General features: G+C 41.5%; 1 protein-coding gene across 2 annotated transcripts in view; it reads right to left on the bottom strand.

Annotated features, from left to right (window-relative positions):
- arhgef19 (Rho guanine nucleotide exchange factor (GEF) 19) overlaps nt 1-19,343 on the bottom strand; it is a 28,157-nt gene that overhangs the window by 7,066 nt on the left and 1,748 nt on the right. For both annotated transcript variants that reach the window (XM_044126972.1, XM_044126980.1), the window contains exons 2-8: nt 2,929-3,625; nt 2,352-2,846; nt 1,382-1,514; nt 1,216-1,301; nt 876-1,132; nt 628-788; nt 362-514 (exon numbers count right to left, since the gene is read on the bottom strand). In XM_044126972.1, the coding sequence (XP_043982907.1) occupies nt 362-514; nt 628-788; nt 876-1,132; nt 1,216-1,301; nt 1,382-1,514; nt 2,352-2,846; nt 2,929-3,604 (1,961 nt within the window). In that variant the 5' untranslated portion in view covers nt 3,605-3,625. The remainder of the gene's footprint in view (nt 1-361; nt 515-627; nt 789-875; nt 1,133-1,215; nt 1,302-1,381; nt 1,515-2,351; nt 2,847-2,928; nt 3,626-19,343) is intronic.

The raw sequence follows: 19,343 nt of genomic DNA, 5'->3' as shown, positions 1-19,343 counted from the left end.
CTTTATAGAGAGAGGAAAGTTGGTCAGAGTTTATGGGTGATGTTAAATATGATTTCATTTTAGATTTGAAAAATATGTATTTATTTCCTTAGTCTTTACAATCATGCCCTACTTTCTAGCAGGCTAGCATGTTACATCTCAATAAAGACAATCATGTTTGTGGTCCTAATGGTGAGAAAAATGGAGAAATTCAAGAGTGATGAATACTTTTGCAAAAGCCTCTTTGTTATTGTGTTTGGATAGCCGAAGGTTTGGCTTAGAGCTTCTGCACAAAAGCAACCAAGAAGCACAGACTGCACCAAGAGTGCGTACTCAGATCTGAAACAGATCGACTGAGCATAAACCAAAAACAATTACTCACAGCAACCGCTGGTATGTCTGCTCCTGATAAGCTTGGTTGGTTACATAAGGCAAATAGACCCTTCTCAGAGCTGGGCAGTGATCCAGGACTATGTCACACACATCAAAACGCAGAATGTCTTTCTCCAGCCTGTGCTCCAGGTCCTGAAGGAACCTGCAGACAGCGACGGAGGAGAAAACACTCTCAGGGAGTGAGGAATGACGGCTGAAAGTGTTAAAACACAGAGTCTGAGTGCAAAGGAGGCAATCAGCTGCAGATCTCTTCACCTCTCACTGACATCTTTGACTTCGGGCAGCTTGGAAAAGAGCCACTGCTTCTCCTGAGCCCCAAGACACTCGGTGAGCTCCTGAGACAACATGAAATGGTCCACAGCAATCGTCAGGCTACGAATGTATGACGCCTCAGAAGTTACCAGCTCAAACTTTGCCTGAAGGGGGAAAACACAAAGAATTGAAGAAGTCAAAGAAGGGTGGAAACAAACCCCAAAGGAAAGGCAAGCATGACGTTTCGTCACCTCCTGTAGTTTTCTCTCCTCGTTGCTGAAGGTGTCTAACTGGCCGCTCGTTCGCACATCAGGTATATCCTGCCATAGAGCAAATGCAGAGCCTCGAGAAGAGCGAAACGAGCTGGATGGAGAAAGATTTGACGGAGATGGAGTTCCATCTGAGCCTTCATCTCTGAGTCCTTCCTCCTCTGTTCCTGGATCCTTCCCTTGTTGCCTCTGGATCTCTCGGTTGATTGCCACGTCGCTGTACTCCTGGTAGAGGATCGCTGCAAAATCAAAAATGTTGACAGGAGAATTTTTTTATACGGGAATAACAGATGGTAAGACAGGCAGACTTAGGCAAACTTACAGCTTGGCAGAAAACGTGACAGGCGATTTGAAGTGGAAAATGATGAAGGTATGCTCAAGTCTTCCTCTATGGATTTCTTTCGTATTCTGTGAAACAACACCAACAAATTTTATTTAAACTCAACAGATTTACTGAGAAACATATTCTCACGCCAGATTTTCGTTACCCAAGTTTAGAGTTCCACCGATGAGAAGACATCCCATTGTCGCCACTGGGCAGCGGAAGCCCAGTTCCAACAGGACTGTAGGTGCCGCTGTCACTAGAGCCTCCTGAGCTGCGATGTCTAGAGTTATACTTATCTATAGCGAATAAAGACAATACGTTGAACATGTGAAGAAACGTGTCAAACTTGAGACACTCGCAGCAGTTGAATAATTCAATGCAAATAGATTGAGCCCTACTTCAATAAACCATGTGGCACTCTTGTTAGTAACAAACAGGCAACAATTCACACAAGTTCACCAACATTAGATGGTAACGGAAAAAACTTTGCCTGGTTCAAGAAGAAAGGACAGTGCTAAATCCTCATAAAAGGACTGATCCAAATTGCATTCCAAGGAATGGTTCAGAGCGGTGGTGGCAGTGAAATTTTCTTTGCACACTTTGGACCAAATTGTACAAATTGAGCCTTGTTTTGACCGAACATCCCACCAGGGTGTTGTTGCTGACCACCTTGATCCCTTTCTGACACTGTACCCGTCTTCTGATGCCTTCTTCCAGCAGGATAAAGCTGAAATCTTCCCAACCTGTTTTTTTGGGGAGTTTTTTAACATGACACTGAGCTCACTGTACCTCCTCAGTCACATGTTCTCAATGCAACACAACACTTTTGAGTTGTGCTGGAAAGGGAGATTTTGCATCATAGATGAGCATCCAAAACCTCTGCAACAACTGTGTGATGTCATAACAAGCCATAATATCCATCCATCCATCCATCCATCCATCCATCCATCCATCCATCCATCCATCCATCCATCCATCCATCCATCCATCCATCCATCCATCCATCCATCCATCCATCCATCCATCCATCCATCCATCCATCCATCCATCCATCCATCCATCCATCCATCCATCCATCCATCCATCCATCCATCCATCCATCCATCCATCCATCCATCCATCCATCCACTCACAGTCCAGGTTGGGGCTCAGGCTGTTGGAGCTCTGCTTGTCTCTGGAGGCCACCCGAGCAGACAATGACTTGCCCAGCTTTAAGGTGAACGAGTTCTTCCTCTGGGTGAGTTGCAGTCTTGATATTAGCTCTGAAGCTGAGAAACGCCGGCGCTCTTGGTCAGTTTGTCGACTGCGTGGCAAAAAGCTCACTCCTGGGTGAAGCGATGTCTCTACGATGCCGCCCTCCTCTTCCTCCGCTCCAGATTCTGAGTCCTCTATTATCTGCAAAGGTTCTGACTGAACACTGAAAATATCTCCGTGGCTGATGCTTGGGAGATCTGGCGTGCCAGCTGTGGACGAGGGAGTTGAAGCTGCATCCAGAGAAGATAATCCACTGAGGTCTTCCTCCAGAAAAGAGGCAAAAGGTCCAGGGAAGATGTAGTCTGCCTCCAGGATTGGACTGCTGAGTGATTCATCGCTTGGGCTGTCTGGAGAATAAATCTGCACCTTTCGCCCTGAGGACAAGAAAAGAACCATTTTACCTTAAATGAAAATGAGTTAAAAGTTTCAAAAACCTGATTTACTCCGTCAACTCACGAATAGACTTCTCTTTCAGAGATCCCTGTGATGTTCTCCTCTGAGGCTGGCTGGCGTGTGGGCCTGGAAACTCTGGACATTCTGGTGAGGATGAGGAATAAGGTACCTGACATTCCCAGGAGTCCCTGTTTGTGTACAAAGAGGACAGAGGAAAGGACAGAGGGAGGCTGAGAGCTGCATGGAGTGGCCGGCAAACTGTCGTTACTGTCCGAGGCTTCTCATTTTGGTCCTGCCAAGAAGTCCTGGTGCTGTTCTGCTGAACAACCTCAGCGTCATCCACAGCGTGTGACGGAGAGTTTACATTCATTCCATGATCAGTGTGTGTCCTGTGTTTGCCTTTTTGCACGTCATTCAGTTCATTAAGAGTTTGTCGTAAACCATTTAGAGGTTGGGAGTGTCCATCTGGATCAATGCTCTGCCTCTGAGAGCCAAGACCGTTTAACTTAGAAGATGCTGGTTGTTGCAGCTCAATAAACGCCAGCGTTTCCTGCTGGCACACCGCCACGTGGTTGGGATGGATGGGATGGAGGAGAGGCCGACCCTCCTTGGACTCGCTGGGACTGTGGGACTCTCCGGAGCCAGGAATCCACATGCTGGGGCTCTCTCCTCGGCAGCGAAAAGCGTGAAGGTGGGGATGAAAATCAGGAAAAGGTGAGAATCCATACCCAGGGAGCATGGCTAGACAGCCACATAGGAGCTGCAGAAACATAGATATAAAACAAAAATGGAATTAATTTTTCATGCAAGTGTGAAAGATCCCAAATGGAATCAGTGTGATATTGTACTGCTGTGATAAAACATACAGTTACTGTAAAGGTATTGTATGTAACTTTTATAAAAATACGTTTTTGACATATTTGGATTTCTTCAAAGTGCAATAGTAGCACAGGGAGGAAGAGGAGCTTGATTTTCTTTTCACTGAACATATTTTTAAATAAAAGTTACATAATTTAGTTTTAACCTAAACAAGTCAAATTCTTAACAAACGGACTCAAAGTTTTGATCAGGTGATGAGCAGCCAGTTTCAGCCTAAAAGTTCTTACTGGTTATAAGTCCAGTAGTGTTAAACGTGAATACCTCAAACTTTTTCCCAGACTGTAGATTTTGATTCGGAGTGTAGCACACACTGGTGCATTTTTGAAAGCATGCAGCTACATCATTAAAACACACACATTATAGAAAGACTCACAGGTAAAACAAACAAAGAAACAAAAACTATTGAGATGTGCAGGATGTTTAACAGCCAGGCCCAGTCCTCACAGATAGACACACTCACACTCACGCACACACGCACACACACACACACGCACACACAATGACGTCTGGTCTGGTGTGTCTCCTGAGCAATGTCTACCTGCTCTAATTAAAGACTTCTCCACATGGCATCCGGCCCCTGTACTTAACATCTACAAACACAGCGACACGGCAGCCCCAGACAGAGGAAGAAGACGGCACGTCCTCCACGCTCTCGCCTTTCACCTGCACCAAGCAATCACAAAGGCTGTCAGTGTCTTTATGGCAGCTATCGCTGCTCGACTGAATACTTGCTGTGAACTTCTATTAAAAGCCAGAAATTGGTTATGGAGGAAAATGACACGACAGAAATACAAACAAACACACACACTCTGTTGCGTTTTACGCCGCTGCTTCCTGAGCAGCTAATCCTCAAGACCTGCTTTTAAACACCTGTTACAGGAACTCTGACGTACATCACCACAGAGTCTTATGCACAGGAGAAGGCAAAGATTCTTGTCTTCTGATTGGCTGCTGTTGTTAAATAATTAAAGTAAGAGAACCTAATTCTTCCATTTTTAAGCAGCTATTATTCTCTTTGGCTTTTTTAAGGAAAGGACGTGCCTGAGAAAGGCAAAACTGTAGAGGCACGTAAAAGTAATGCTGTGAAACAGGACGTAAAGTTGCCCTGGTTCACAGCATTAAGCAACGAGCAGATAACTGAACAACAAAACAAGCAAAAGGAAACGGCAAAAGGAGAAAAAAAAACAAATAATACTTAAAACAAAATTTATATCAATTTACCCAGATCTTAAAAAAGATCTGCACAGACTTGTAACAAAGACTTGGGGGGAAAAAAACAAAAACAAATCACAACAAGTCACTAGAAAACCACAAACACAAATGTTAAAATCAGCACATTCACGACGTCAATCAAGACGTTAACCTGTTAGGAGAACACTGGCCTCAACAATCTCGTTTTCTTAAATTTGAAACTTAAGCTGAACCCAGCTCATCTGGCAACATTTAGCAACTGTCTATTGGAGAGTAATAGTTATGCACCCTAAGAACGTTTGAAGACAAACTTTGGCTATTTTATCCAGAAAACAGTCAATATTTTCCATCAAAGGCTAGAGCTCGGTGACTGACAGAATCAGGTGAAGTTGAACAACAGTGGAATAAACACAGAAATCATGACAGAGAGGAACGATGACTACTACAAGTTAGAGCTCACAGGCTTAAAGGAGAAGGAAATAATTACTGATGACCTGCAACATCTAATTTTATTTTCAGTGAAAAACAACAAAAATAAACAGCATCGCTGGGCTGTTGACCCTCTGCATCGAAATGGAACCAAATAAGTGGAAGTTCAGTGTTTGGTCCAGCAGCAAATGCTTTCTGCCAGTCTCGGATAATTGCTTCTCAAAACTATCCGTCCTGCTCTCTGACTGAAAAAACTCCACCTCTGGAAGTTACTCAATAAAACATGGGTTTTGTTTTCAGCAACAAACACGCCCACGAAATTCTGACCAATCATTCAATAGTTTTACACACAGAAGTTTATCTAGGAGACTGTGACAAGAAGAGGTAGATGCCAGAGCCCTTAGCAGGCTTAGCTCAGGCTTTTAGCACATTCATTTGTCTTTGTGGGAAGTATTTGTTAATATACGCATTTCCTCTTGCTTTAAAATGAACCAATTTATTACTGGACTATTGAAGGTTCGGGCTCTAACCATCAAAACTGATGTCACCTTACAGAGCCTGCTGCATAGACAAACAGAGGATTGAAGCTGCAGCCTACTATATAATTTAACTCATAAGTTTCTCTCCATCCATCACACAAGCAGCCAGAATGACAGAACAAATGCCAATAGCTTAACTTGTTGACGTTTATTAGCTGATGTGCTTAAGTATATTCAAGATGTTATTAGAGCTACATTTGGTCACATTTGTGGCTCTAGTTCCAATAGAAGAAATTATCAGCCAACTTTTCAGACTCATTTTGTTTTTTTACAACTGAAGTGATGAAGCAATTAAGGTAACACAATTTTATTTTTATAGCACATTTTCGGCAACGAAACAGTTCAAAGTGCTTTACATGAATAAGAAAGAAGGAAATACAAACAAAACAACACAGCGGTAGGGAGCGGTACAGAACGGCTGGCCGAAATTAGCGCTCATAAATCGGATCAGCATTGAGCTAAACTCTGACACCGTGGAGCGCCAACATCCAACCTGAAGCTAACTTCACTGCGGTATCAACGCATGCGCGATCTGATCTCCAAATCCTGCCCCGCCTCTTCTGTGACAACTCTCACACATAAAACATTGTCTTTCACACAAATACAAGTCTCATCTCCCTTCATTCATTCATTCATTCATTCAGCCTAGTGTTAGTTCACACACACATACATTTTCGACCTATCATTCAGAATAGTATGTCTGTATGCTGTGTGTGTGTGTGTGTGTGTGGGTGTGTGTGCGTGTGTGTGTGTATTTTAGTAGTGTATATGTGCAATTTTAGTCTTTAATGTGTGCATGTGAGGAAAAAATATTGTATGTGTGTGATATTTTAACAGTGAATTTGCGAAATATTAGTATTTTGTGTGTGTGTGTGACAGAAAAATTGTATGTGTGTGTGACATTTTAATAGTAGCTATATATGTGCAATTTTAATATTTTGTGTGTGTATGAATCCTTAGTAGTGTGTGAGAAACAAAACAAAGTTTTTGTCTTAAGAGGCCCCTCATACTACTCTATGTTTAGTTTAATTTACAATATGCAGTGGACTCTGAATATGACGTAATCCAACTTCGTTCTTTGTGAATCTAATCCGCTCAACACCCAACACAACAAAGTCAGATATTTTTCATAAAGCTTCATGTTGGTCGATCTACTGATTTTACAATGTATTCCTTAGTAAACCTGTAATTTTAAAAGAGCTGCAATGAAGAAATAAAAGCAAATGTTCCTTTTAATTTCTCTTTGCAGTTGCTTCAAACAGAGTGAATAGTGTACAGTGAGCAGTTTTAAGACAAAAAGGCCGACTGAATGTTAATTTTTAACTTTTTATCTTTCAACTATTTGGTCCTGCCACCATGCACCTGAGAGCTATTAAACCACACCTGTCATTTATCATTTGCCGTTCATATTAATGTTCAAAGGCCGCAAATATTAGCAAACTATGACTGTTTCCTGTTCTTTTACCTTTATTAGTATTATATTAAATCTCTTCATTCACATAGTGTCTCTGAAGAGCACAAAAGCAAACTTAAACGTTTGGTTCTCAAAGGATATCAGTCTACGTATGCTGCTAGCTGTCTTGAGAATCGCAGGGTGGTAGTCACACTTGATCTTTCTGTTTACCGAGTGCACTTGTGCCACATTCGGCGAATACGAAGCCCCCGAAAAGCCACACCTGTTCTTGTGGGGTAGGCGGGCCAGAAAATCCTATCCGTCTTTGTTTCAGAAAGACGCACACACGCAGATGCACAGTGCAGGGCTGGCACAAATGGTTACCTGTTCCCGGCTGCACACAAAGAAAACCTTTATGCGCTTACCTGTGCCAGGCTGCCCCGAGCACCGGACACCTGAGAGGGTGTGGGAACTACTTCCAATCATCCACTCATATAGTGCAGCCACTGAGCCATATAAATACATCCATACCACGGCTGCATAATGATCCCATCTTAATGGTGTCGGCAGGTGATCAGCCACTGCTTTCGCTGTAATCCTGCTCTGTTTTCAGCATTATGCAAACTTAGCTTTACTGCAGCTACCGTCTGTAACCTGGAGATCAAAGCCGAGTTATTTACAATATATCATCCAGAGCAAAAGATTTAAATGCTGCAATCTAAGTGAATGCCTCTTCTCTCAATCCTGCACTAACTCTAAGTCCATCATAAACCAACCCCGTCTCAAAGACAGAATTAGCCATTTTTCTTATTTGATCAAAAGCTTCAAAAGATCATAAAAATTGAAAAAAAATCATAGTAAGCTTCACCACCGAGACATGAAAGCATCAAGCTAAACTGCACATTCCTCACATTGATACAATTATATCACGCCATTAAAATTTTACTGCTAAGACGGGTAATTTTGCTTGTCACACCAGGCTGTTATTTGTGACTGTTAAGGACTTTGCTGCCATAGTTTCATCCCCTGTAATTTCACCAGGCTGATATAAGACGCCATGTCTGGCGTGGGGAAGTTAACGAACGGCCTTCTGACTCGTCATTAATGCCATCAGTTGCATGAGGAGCACTTTTCAATATTTTACATTTTCACCTCAAATAATCCTTTGAAGAAGCGGATCACGTGAGGGACCCCAAACCCGCTGCTGGTTCAGCTCCTTGACACAGCAAAATGTTTCGTAATCTCATAATTAAAGTGCATTTCATGGTTTCCAGTGGGGAGAATGTTAAATGTTAACGTAAAGGTCTGCCCTGTTTACTTTGCAAACATTTGGGAGAATTACATTACCAGCGTTTTAAAGAGGCAACATGTGAGTGGAAAATAATCATGTTAATCCTCCACATAGTTAAAATGGATTACAATGCCTTTGCTTATGTCTGACGATCAGACTCTAAAGCAGGGGTGTCAAAGTCAAATGGACGGAGGGCCAAATAAAAAATTTAGCTACAAGCCGAGGGCCGGACTGATCGAATGTTCATTGAGATTTTTTTAAATTTCCTGCGGACCGGGGGGGGGGGGGGGTGCGTGCGTTGTGAGGAACGAACGGGGGGGGGGGGTGCATCTCGCATTTTTTCAGACGGGGTGCCGGCTTGCTGCGGGCCGGTTCTAATAATAAATCAAGATCATCCCAGGGGCCGTAGAAAATCTTCTCGCGGGCCGGATGTGGCCCGCGGGCCTTGACTCTGACATATGTGCTCTAAAGTATTATTCCAAGATAGAAAAGAAACCCCTGCTTAAAGAAATCCTTGTATATTTGGTCATCAATGACATTTCTCAACTTACCTGCAGATTTTTATTTTTAGCTCAAATTCTAATTCATATTCTCTTCATGCTCCACAAAGCTCTTCCTACCTTGACTCTAGGCTATATTTTTTCCCTCACTATTCAGATCAAAGGTTGTGTTTTGTTTAAAAACACACACACACACACGCACACACCCACGCATGCGTGTGCACGCTCACACACACCCAGCCACAGACAATAGATTAATCCAACTATGATTAAAGGCACCATTGACTAAAGTAATTCCATCTTCCATGACTCCACGGTAAATAGCCACCAGAGAAGAAGAAGCGTTTAATTCTGAAGTAAAATTTTAAAAAGTTCCAAAAAATATATTCTTTCCACAGTTTGCAACAAGTCTCGCTGTCAGAGAGGGTTGATTTGGCAAAAATGTCATTTTACAGTTATTTTTAGAAAACATTCCAGCTGGTATGTGCAAAACAATACCAGCTGACCAGGCTATCAGTCAAATGTTGACTGATAGCCTTAAGTTTCCTTGTGCCTAATAATATCTGAACAATAGGAAAATCAAAACATCTTTAAAATATCTGAACAGTTCAAGCCTCAATCAGAAAGGGGAAAGAGCATCATTTCACTAAATCCTCCTCTTAAAAACTTTCTGGCAGTCAAAAGAAAAGCCAAAGAACTTGTCCAACAGGCAGCGAGACTATTAGAAAGTCAACAAAATCGCAGCTCTATTTTTCCTCAAGTAAACAAAGAAATAACTCAACAACAACGTCCTTTATGCACACTTTTGAACAGAAAGGATGTTGAACCTTCTTTATAATCAGCTGCAGAAAACTTGGACAAACCAGTGAAAAACTGGGAAAATCTAGTCTGCTGAGATGAAACCAAAACTGAAAGCTTTGGACGTCATTCCACACACCATGTTTGAAGGAAGAGTGGCTCTGCACTTTACCCCAGAAACACCGAACCAAAGGACAAGCTTGCAGGTGGGAGCACAGTTGTGTGGGCTGCCTTGAAGCGCACCGGCAGACTTCCTACTAGTGAAGAAGAAGATGAAAGGAGAAATGTACACTCTTGATAAAACTGTGAAGATGAAATGACTGACGATTCCAAGGCAGAAAATAGTCACAAACACACAAAGCCAATAAAGCTCTTAACTGTTTCTGAGGAAAGAACGTAAAACTGCTGAAAAAAACCCCCATTCAGTCGATCTTCTAGCTTCTATTTAATTGAAAATGAATGCAAAAAGAACTGAAGATTAGATTGCACAAACAGTATCCTTACAAGCCTCAAGGTCTGAACACGGTTCAGACGCAAAAAGACTTGCAGGTGTGTCACTCTTCACAGGAGACCATTTTGAACCGCACTCTAAAAAGTGTAAAGGAGCTGTAGTTCATATCATGGACTTATTTACAGTAATCTCACTGAATTTTTTTAGTTTAGTGATGACATATTACTTTTTGCGTTGAATTAACTTAAAAGTTACACATTTTTAACCTAAAGGACATTTTTACTTTGACTTTGCTTGAAACAATTAAGGGCTGCACAGTGGCGCAGTTGGTAGAACTGTTGCCTTGCAGCAAGAAGGTCCTGGGTTCGATTCCCGCCCGGGATCTTTCTGCATGGAGTTTGCATGTTCTCCCTGTGCATGGTGGGTTCTCTCCGGGTTCTCCGGCTTCCTCCCACAGTCCAAAAACATGACTGTCAGGTTAATTGGTTTCTCTAAATTCTCCCTAGGTGTGAGTGTGTGAGTGAATGGTTGTTTGTCTTGTATGTCTTTGTGTTGCCCTGCGACAGACTGGCGACCTGTCCAGGGTGAACCCCGCCTCTCGCCCGGGACGCAGCTGGAGAGGAACCAGCAACCCTCCTGACCCCATTAGGGAAGAAGGGTGTAAAGAAAATGGATGGATGGATGGATGAAACAATTAAGTTAAATGCCGTGTCTGTATCTTACATCTGAGGTCATGATGCAAGCTTCACCAGAGACAGATCCGGTACCGACCGGGGTGCTGTGGTGGTTCCGAGGTAGAGCACAACCCACATAAGGAGACCTCAGTCGCAGGTTCGATTCCCGGTCTGATCACCTTTGCCGCGTGCCTTGCCCCTCTTTCATTACCCACTTTTCTGTCCATCTACTCTCAAATAAAAGCCATCTGAGCCAAAAAAAGAGGGCTACCTGTGTTTAACATTCACATTTTGATCAAAGGGTTTCTCATAGAGTCAGTAGAGCTGTAATTCATTGATAAAGGGATGCAGAAGACTTGAAACTGGATCTGACAGGTCACCAAACGTAAATGTGCAGAGGACGTGAAAACTACATTGGTTACCTTTTCAGTTAAAATGTTCAGAATAATTTGTTTTCTAACAAAAACTTTAGAATACACAAAAAACTCCTCCCATTATTCACAAGTTTATGTGAGCAAAGATAACATTAGAGAGCAATATATTTCTAGCACTTTGAACACGAATTGGTACAATTCACACGAGTGTACGATGCACAAATGGAGATAATCAAATCCTATCACTCAAACAGTTATAGCAAATCCTTTTTTAAGAAATCTCACAGTTGGTTCTTTTGTTGGCACACAACTTTCTCCATGAGCTCAGGTTGAGCGTGTTTGGTCAGACAAAGCTGAGTGTCCTCACAGTGTGGTGCGACCTACTGGTGTGGATGTGCAAAATCGCAGTTTTACTTGGTCACGTTAGACCACTAATTGCCGAGATGTGGATTTAAGGAGCCCAGCTCTGTCTGCAGAGACAAGACATGATGTCATGTAGCCTCACTTGTTGGAAAAAGAGCTCCGTTATCACAGACACGTTTGTGATTCATTTTGCCCTCATTGACGGGTGATAAGCTGTGAGGTTCTGGTAACTTTCCACCACCTCATGAATCTGAATCTCGCCTTTTGTTGGCCTCTTAATTAACAATGCGACTCAACCTTTGTCTGTTTACTTGAACTTCATGAGAATGCTAACTCATGCAAAGATTTGTAGATATGAGTTGGCTTAAATGGATTAATGAAAACCAACAAAACCTTTCATGGAGTAATTGCAATCAGAGAAGTCACACCTGATGTCAAGTTGGTGTCCACCTTTTCCGCCTGAAGTTGGACATCCTCTTCTGTGTCGGGTCATGGACGTCTTCATTTGCCTTCCAGCTTTCGCCTACAGAGACAGGCGAACATGGCTATGGAGAAGGCCGAGGAGAGGGTTACCCAAATGCTCAAATATTCCTCTGATTGTCTTAATCCTCCTCCAAAACCTCAGGTTACGTAGTCAAAACCTTCTGGGACACCATGATGGTACCTGCCTACACACCCACAGAACGCCGCACTGCAAGGTCCACCTGGGTGACAGTGAGCATGAGCATCCATCAGCTTCTGACTGAGAGCAACAAGCTGACCCTGACCTGCCCAAGGGGATTCCAGCTTACAGTGCTGGACAAACAGCGATAGTTCGCTTCCAGACTCGGAAAAATGGTGACCATCTCACACGTAAACGCAAGAGCTTCGGGACCTTTAACCCCGACTGCAGTTTTCCACTGCAGCAGCCAGATATTCAGAAGATGCACTAGGAAGGACACAAAGGAGCCATTGACAAAACCTGTTGGAACAACCTGATCCAATTATGGCGCTTTGTCATAAGTCACGAAAGCTACCAAGTCAATAACGAGCTCAACAGGTAGTAAAGCCTGAAAAATCCCATAATCAGTAGTTTTAGACAGACTCAGCGTGTCTGTAAGCAATGAGGTTCAAAGGAAGAAGATGTTTTCTGGCATTAAAGACCTGGTTTATTTAAATAAGATGTTTGAGTTCAAAAAATATAATTCAAATCCTTGCATCCAAAGTAATGCTCTAAGATTTCCTTGTTTGTTTAGCCAGAAGTCTATATCTCAGACAAGTTGAATTTATAGAGGTTGCCAGAATAACTCATATTTAGTTTCAGGAATAAACACATTTATTTAGAAAAAAGGAAAAAAACAAGCAAACCTACACAAAACAATCCCTATGCAACAAAGACAAAGCCTCCTAAACCTAATAGTCTGCAAACACAATTACTATTAAGTGTTTACAAACTAGCAATTGTTGCGCTGTCACAATAATAAAGACTGCTGGGCGATAAATCAATAAATTGTTCCAGAAATGATTGCGATAAATGGTAATATTGTTGTTTTGAAATATTTTTCAAGTGACACGTTGATAATGGAATAATAATGCAATTTTGTGAAGAACACTTAGCACTGGAAATGGAAGACATTTTAAATATCATCACCTTCCTAAAATAATGGCCTAAGTCACTTTTTGCCAAGAGTGATATATTTTTTTAACTTTGCCATCTATTGGCATAAATCAGGGGTTTGTTTATTTATTTTTTTGGCCTAAATCACTTTTTGAAAAAAAGACTAAGGCTATTATTTTATGAAGGTGATGATATCCAGAGTAAAACACGACAATCAAAAACAATAAATACAACTGAAAAAAATACACACATCCCACAGAAACAAAAAATACGTTATGTTGTCACTGTATTTTCCTTGAAAAATATTAATGATCAGAACAGAAATGATCAAGTTCATTTCTATTAATCACTAATTATTTAATTGCTCATTGTGACAGGCTTGACAACGAGTCTTTTCACTCTTCTTCTCAGGATTGCTTTAATTCAGTTGCACTAATGATTTCACATTGTAAAGAAATAAGGTAATACAGATATATTTATAGCAAACTATTCGGCTGGCTTGAACTGTCTATAAAACAAAATGCAATATTTGGGTTTATTTGACCCAACCTCAGAAACACAACCTCGAGGTTCTCCACTGCCGAGTGTCGCTGCAAACATAATCAAAGAGTCGACCACAGCTATGAGGAACAGACCGCACTGGGGTCCTCCAAACTGGGCCAGAACCGTGGAGAGGTGCCTGATCGGATTGAAGACATCAAGACAAAAAACTGGTATTAGCGTCATTATACCACATCATTTTACAATTTTCCATTTTTATCCTGTGAAAGAGTTCCAGTGAAGTCTGACCAGGTTGTTGCGCTGAACCGTGAAGAATGATGAAACTCCGTCTTGAGTTACAATTCGGACGCCATACTTGGTTAACTCCTGTTCTGCCGGTCTTATCTCATGCGTGGGTGAAGTAAGAAATAAAATTTCAGCAGAAACGTCCCCTGTGTCATTGGAGTTTCTAACATGTGTGGCAACAGCCGCTGACATTTTTACACAATATTGGCTGAAAAAGTAAAAAAAAAAAACCTTCATAAATCTCAACGTTTCCATTGTTTGCCATCTCTTGAGTGCACTTATCAGTGTAAGTAGTAGAATACCACAGACTGTATTACCCCGCTGCTAAAAATGGAGTCTAACATATGCCTTGTTTACTGTTTTAAATTAATGTTTGCGCAAGCCATGAGTGGCTTTGCTATTTTAGTGAATGATTTAACTGCTTTTTATGATCCATTTTTCAAAGGTTGAAGTTTCTGTCAGGCACCAGGAAGCTTTGGGATGGTATAATCACTAATGCCTAATGGCTGGCTTTTTGTTTGTTTTCATGACGTTTGCTTAGAAATTACAGAATCATCAACAACTATAGAGGTATAATTAGATCCTGCATGTTTTTGGATTGCTGAGTGCTTTACTGTTATGCCTGGTTGAAGCCCTCATTTTGAAGAAAGAAAGGAAACACAGTGCTTTGAAAAATAATTTCATTGTTTTAGGTTGTTTTTTTTTTGAGACAAGCGTTTCTGATCCCTCTCCCCAAACCCCCCCAAAATTAATATTGTTCAAAAATGAAGTGTGTTTATATAAACAGAGTTCAGACAATATTTTCATGTACCGAGGGGAAAAAATGCTTTTCAAACCAACTTGTCGCTGCATGAATAGAAAGTAATTGCACATCTTGTTAAATCATAAATTCACTAATTGTTTTTAGAAATGTGTGTTTAGTTTAGAGCCAAAAGTTTCTGGCTCAACTTCACGGCATGGAGAGGGCGAAAACTCTGGTGAAGTGAAGACTCCACAAGTACAAGGAAACAAGTTCATTAGCAGACTAGCATGTTTTGGCTAATGATCTGCATCAGGTCCAGTTTCACCAGCCTAAAGTTTGGCAAACCTCACGGAGACATTTCTAAGGATTTTAAACCACAGAGACGCGGTGAAAACATGGAACTACATAGGATCTTCCCAGGTCAAAATTAACTTAACGACCACATTGACAATTCATCCAGGAGAAAATGCTGCAGACCTAATCGTGTCAGTTAAGGTCAAAGTTCACAACACGACAATAAGAAACAATCACACTAAATGCTGACATAAACGCAAACAAAGCCTCTTCTCACATTCCAAACATGTTGATGATCCTTTAGACTTTTGGAAAGACGTGCAGCGGACTGAGCAGATACAAGAAGCTGTAGTCTCAAGATACACCAGCTGTAAAACTAACAACATTTCAGAGAAATATTTCATGTAAACCAATGGGTTTACATTGTGGTGGTAGAGTGATGACCGGGTATTCTTAGCTTCTTCAGGAACTAAATTCTTCATCGTAATTAACAAAGTATTGAATTCTGCTTTATAGCAGCAAATCTGGAAGGAGAATCTGTTTGTGACCTTAAGGTCAAACACACAGGGGTTAAAGAGCACCGTCTGAAACACACCAGTAAACACGCAACTTAGTGATCAGACAAAAACATCCACTCATCTATCATCTATACCCACTTATTTCACAGAGTTGCCAGGGACTTTCTCCTGTGGTAATTGAACGAGAGTCGGGGGGGAAACCCTGGACAGGTCGCCGGTCCATTGCAGTGCATCATGGAGAGATACAGGACAAACACACACACACACACACACACACACCAAGTCATACCAAGGGACGATTTAGAGAAACCAGTTAATGTTTTGGGCTGTGGGAGAAAGCTGGAGTACCCAATAAGATTCAGTGCATACATAGAGAGAACATGAAAACTCCATACAAAAAGACCCCAGACTGAGAACCAAACACATTGTGCCATCGTACTGGCTCCCAAAAGAAAAAGGAAAGGAAAAAACAGAAAGAAAACAGATCTAGTACAATTCTGGAAAAGTGTGATGGATATGAAATGAAGACAGTGTTCGTGCTTGAAGTCAATTCTGCAACGAGGAGTCGGAGTGACAGTGTAATAAACTCACTGCCTGTCATCACAAACTTGTGACGGTGGTGGCTGTTGCCAGAACGACAAAAGCTGTTATTAGATTTTAGGAGAAAATTACTTCCCACAATGGGGCACGGTTGGCTTGGTTAGCTTTCTATCTCTTAATTTCCACCATCTGAAAATGAAGAAAGTGTTTCTGTTTCCTCAGGTTATCTCTGGGTCTGATATAAAATCATGACTGCTGATCTGAAACACGGAAACACAACATTGGTGGGCGGAAGGGCTTCCAAACTACTGCTTCACAACTTTAGCTCTTTATATATTTTTCTAAATTTGAATCGTTTTTTTGTTACATTTTTTTGCTTAGCAAAAAAAAAAAAAAAACTACTCTTTTTAAACAGGTTTATAAGAAAAACTAAACTGAACTGAACTAAGTCAAACTTTCTATTACTTGTAAAAAACCGGACTAGTTCACAGTTTCTCCAGTTTCATCTGCGTTGGTTTGACGTAGACGGTTCTGTGTTGAATAGAGATTATCTAAAAATACTTTGACATATATTAAATCTTTCTTTTTGCTAAAACAATAAGCAAGTGATTTACATCCTTTTCGGCATTATGAGCAACTTCAATTTATAACTGCAAATTATGCACTAATGACAGCTGGAATTGATCATTTTCTATAGTTACAAGTGTCTTAAAATACAGCTTGCTTTCTGTGAAAGCTTTTCTAAAATCCAATCTCTTATTTTTCTCAAGCTGTATCCTTGTTAGACTCTAATGCTCCTTATTTCAGTCCTGATCTGTCAAAAACAAAGAGACTGGGCTTGTTGGGCTCAAACTGTCAGTCACAGCATTCTGGTTCAAATCTGATCCTGTGCAGCAGATGCTTCCAAAAGCGTGACCTACTTTTCTGATGCAGCCCCTGCATTTATCTGCTCAAGTTTTAACTCTGGCTCTTCCTTCCTGTTTTCAAACTCCATTTCGCTCCAACGCTATCAGCAACTCCCCATTCCCAACGTTTCTTATCTGGACATGGATGGAAAAGTCATGTGTTGTTTTTTTAAATGCGATCGGGTAAATATGAAGACCAAACACACACAACTGACAACCTTACAGCTGTGGGTGCTGCACAGCTTCAATTGGAAAGAATATGGAAAAAAGAAGCTAGAAGTGTTTTGATATGACAGTAGCGACTCGTCTGGAGTTTTGGTTTTTCTCTGAGAAACAAAGACACACAGGGGGAAAAACAAAAACCTATTCCTCTGAAGAAGTGTTAGTCAACCTAAAAAGGCAAACTGTTTGAGTAGAAAAAAAAAAGAAAAAAGTGCAGCACACGCTGCATTAAATTGGCCGAGGCTGAATGTGAAATAACCTGAGGGCTGCAGAGCCAGACAGGTGTGCAAGGCTGTCCGCAGCGTTCACGGCCGGAGGCTCGAATGTCTAGATTCTGACTGATGCAGCCTTCACACATGGACAAAATAATCCTGAGAGGAGAAGAAGGAGAACATGCTGCCTAGAATGTGTCAAAGCTCCTGCTTTCTGGAAGATAAGAGCAAACCTTTTTACATCTGCTGCTACAGGGTTTAATAATTACCACCTGAATGCACAAGGTTCTTAACTCAGTAGGTGGTCTGCTTTACAGTCTTGGCTTCATGACAAGGGCATGTCCAGCTACCGTCCCAGATGAGACTCTCTGACACACTGAGACTCTTTTCCACATTCCCCAAATGACTTGGCATGCTAATTCCTCTGAAACTGAACTCTAGGCTGAGACAGGAAGCAAGAAAACACCGAAACTATGCACGCGCAGGAGCAAAAGCTGCTATTATGGACTATTAAAGCTGCTGGCATCTGGGCTGCGAGCCAACACGGCGAGAAAGTGACCGAGTTTGTTTAAAACAACTCCGGAAAACTGCTGTTTTCTTCAAGTCGGTGATGCGTAATGGTTTGGAAAACTGTGAGGTGGGAATAATAGTGGAACGCTTTGACGTGGAGTGAAAACTCTAAATGGTTTTTCAAATGTCTTACAAACAAAATTCAGAAAAGCATCGAAGACTCCTTTACTTTGATACCTCCATTTAAAAACCAGCACAAATGAAAGTCCTCCTGCTTAGTATTGCCTTTGATTCATAACAACTGGAACGTTGATCATTATATCCGATTTGTTTGCTTTTTGACTCTGATGATGACATTAGACGAGAGACATTGTTTACTGTTTCATAACTGGTTGCTGCGCCACCTTTTTATGATGTTAAGCACTTTGAACTGCTTTGTTGCTGAAATGTGCTACACAAATAAACTCGACTTGAATTGAAGCATGTTTATATGTTTGGACGGCCTAGTCAAAGTTCAGACGTAAATCCAAGAGAGAATTTAAGGTAGGACTTGAAAACGACATACGTCCAGCAAAAAACACAAAATCTTTCAAAGTATTTTTGCAAACATCCTTAACATACGACACTGTTAGAAAGCGTTGTGTGAACCGAAGTGCAGCTTTAGTTAAATGACGGAACTGAGTTGATGTGTGTGTCCCGCCCGCTTTCCTATATGTTGCACACACAGACTCACGCCTACATGCTCAGACAACCACCGTCTGACTGGCAGGTGATGGGGGCAGGTGCTCTCCAGACACTCGCGGGGGAAGAAGGAAGTGGGAGGGCGGCCATACTTTACATCTGAGTGTTATGTGAGCAGACATGCGTAAAGAAATCAAATCTAAAGCAGCCTATAGGGGAGAAGTTCATTCCCAGCGTTTTGGCCTGGTTCTGATCTCTTTCTCACAAAGAGAGGATTTCAAAGCAAAGGGTTATCAAGCGGTCAGTGATCATGCAGAGGACCGACTGGCTGTGATAAACGGCAGTTAAATGGTTCAAGGTCCAGATTTATACGTTGTGCTGCTACACATTTACCCAACATGCAGGTAAACCCGAACCATGTTCAGGTAGAGTCTAGTTACACGTGCTTGAGTAACTTTTTTGGGGAAGAAAAAAAATTGACTTTTAGGAGCATTTTTCCTACACTGCACTTTTTACTTTTGGTTAAGTAACTTTATAAAATATTGTTGATCTTACTTGAGTGAAAAAAATATTCTGGTTATTCTACCCA

This window comes from Gambusia affinis, linkage group LG01 (genome assembly GCF_019740435.1).
Source record: "Gambusia affinis linkage group LG01, SWU_Gaff_1.0, whole genome shotgun sequence".
Classification (NCBI taxonomy): Eukaryota; Metazoa; Chordata; class Actinopteri; order Cyprinodontiformes; family Poeciliidae; genus Gambusia; species Gambusia affinis.
The sequence above is the reverse complement of the archived record's forward strand: the minus strand, read 5'-3'. Positions and strand labels throughout refer to the sequence as shown.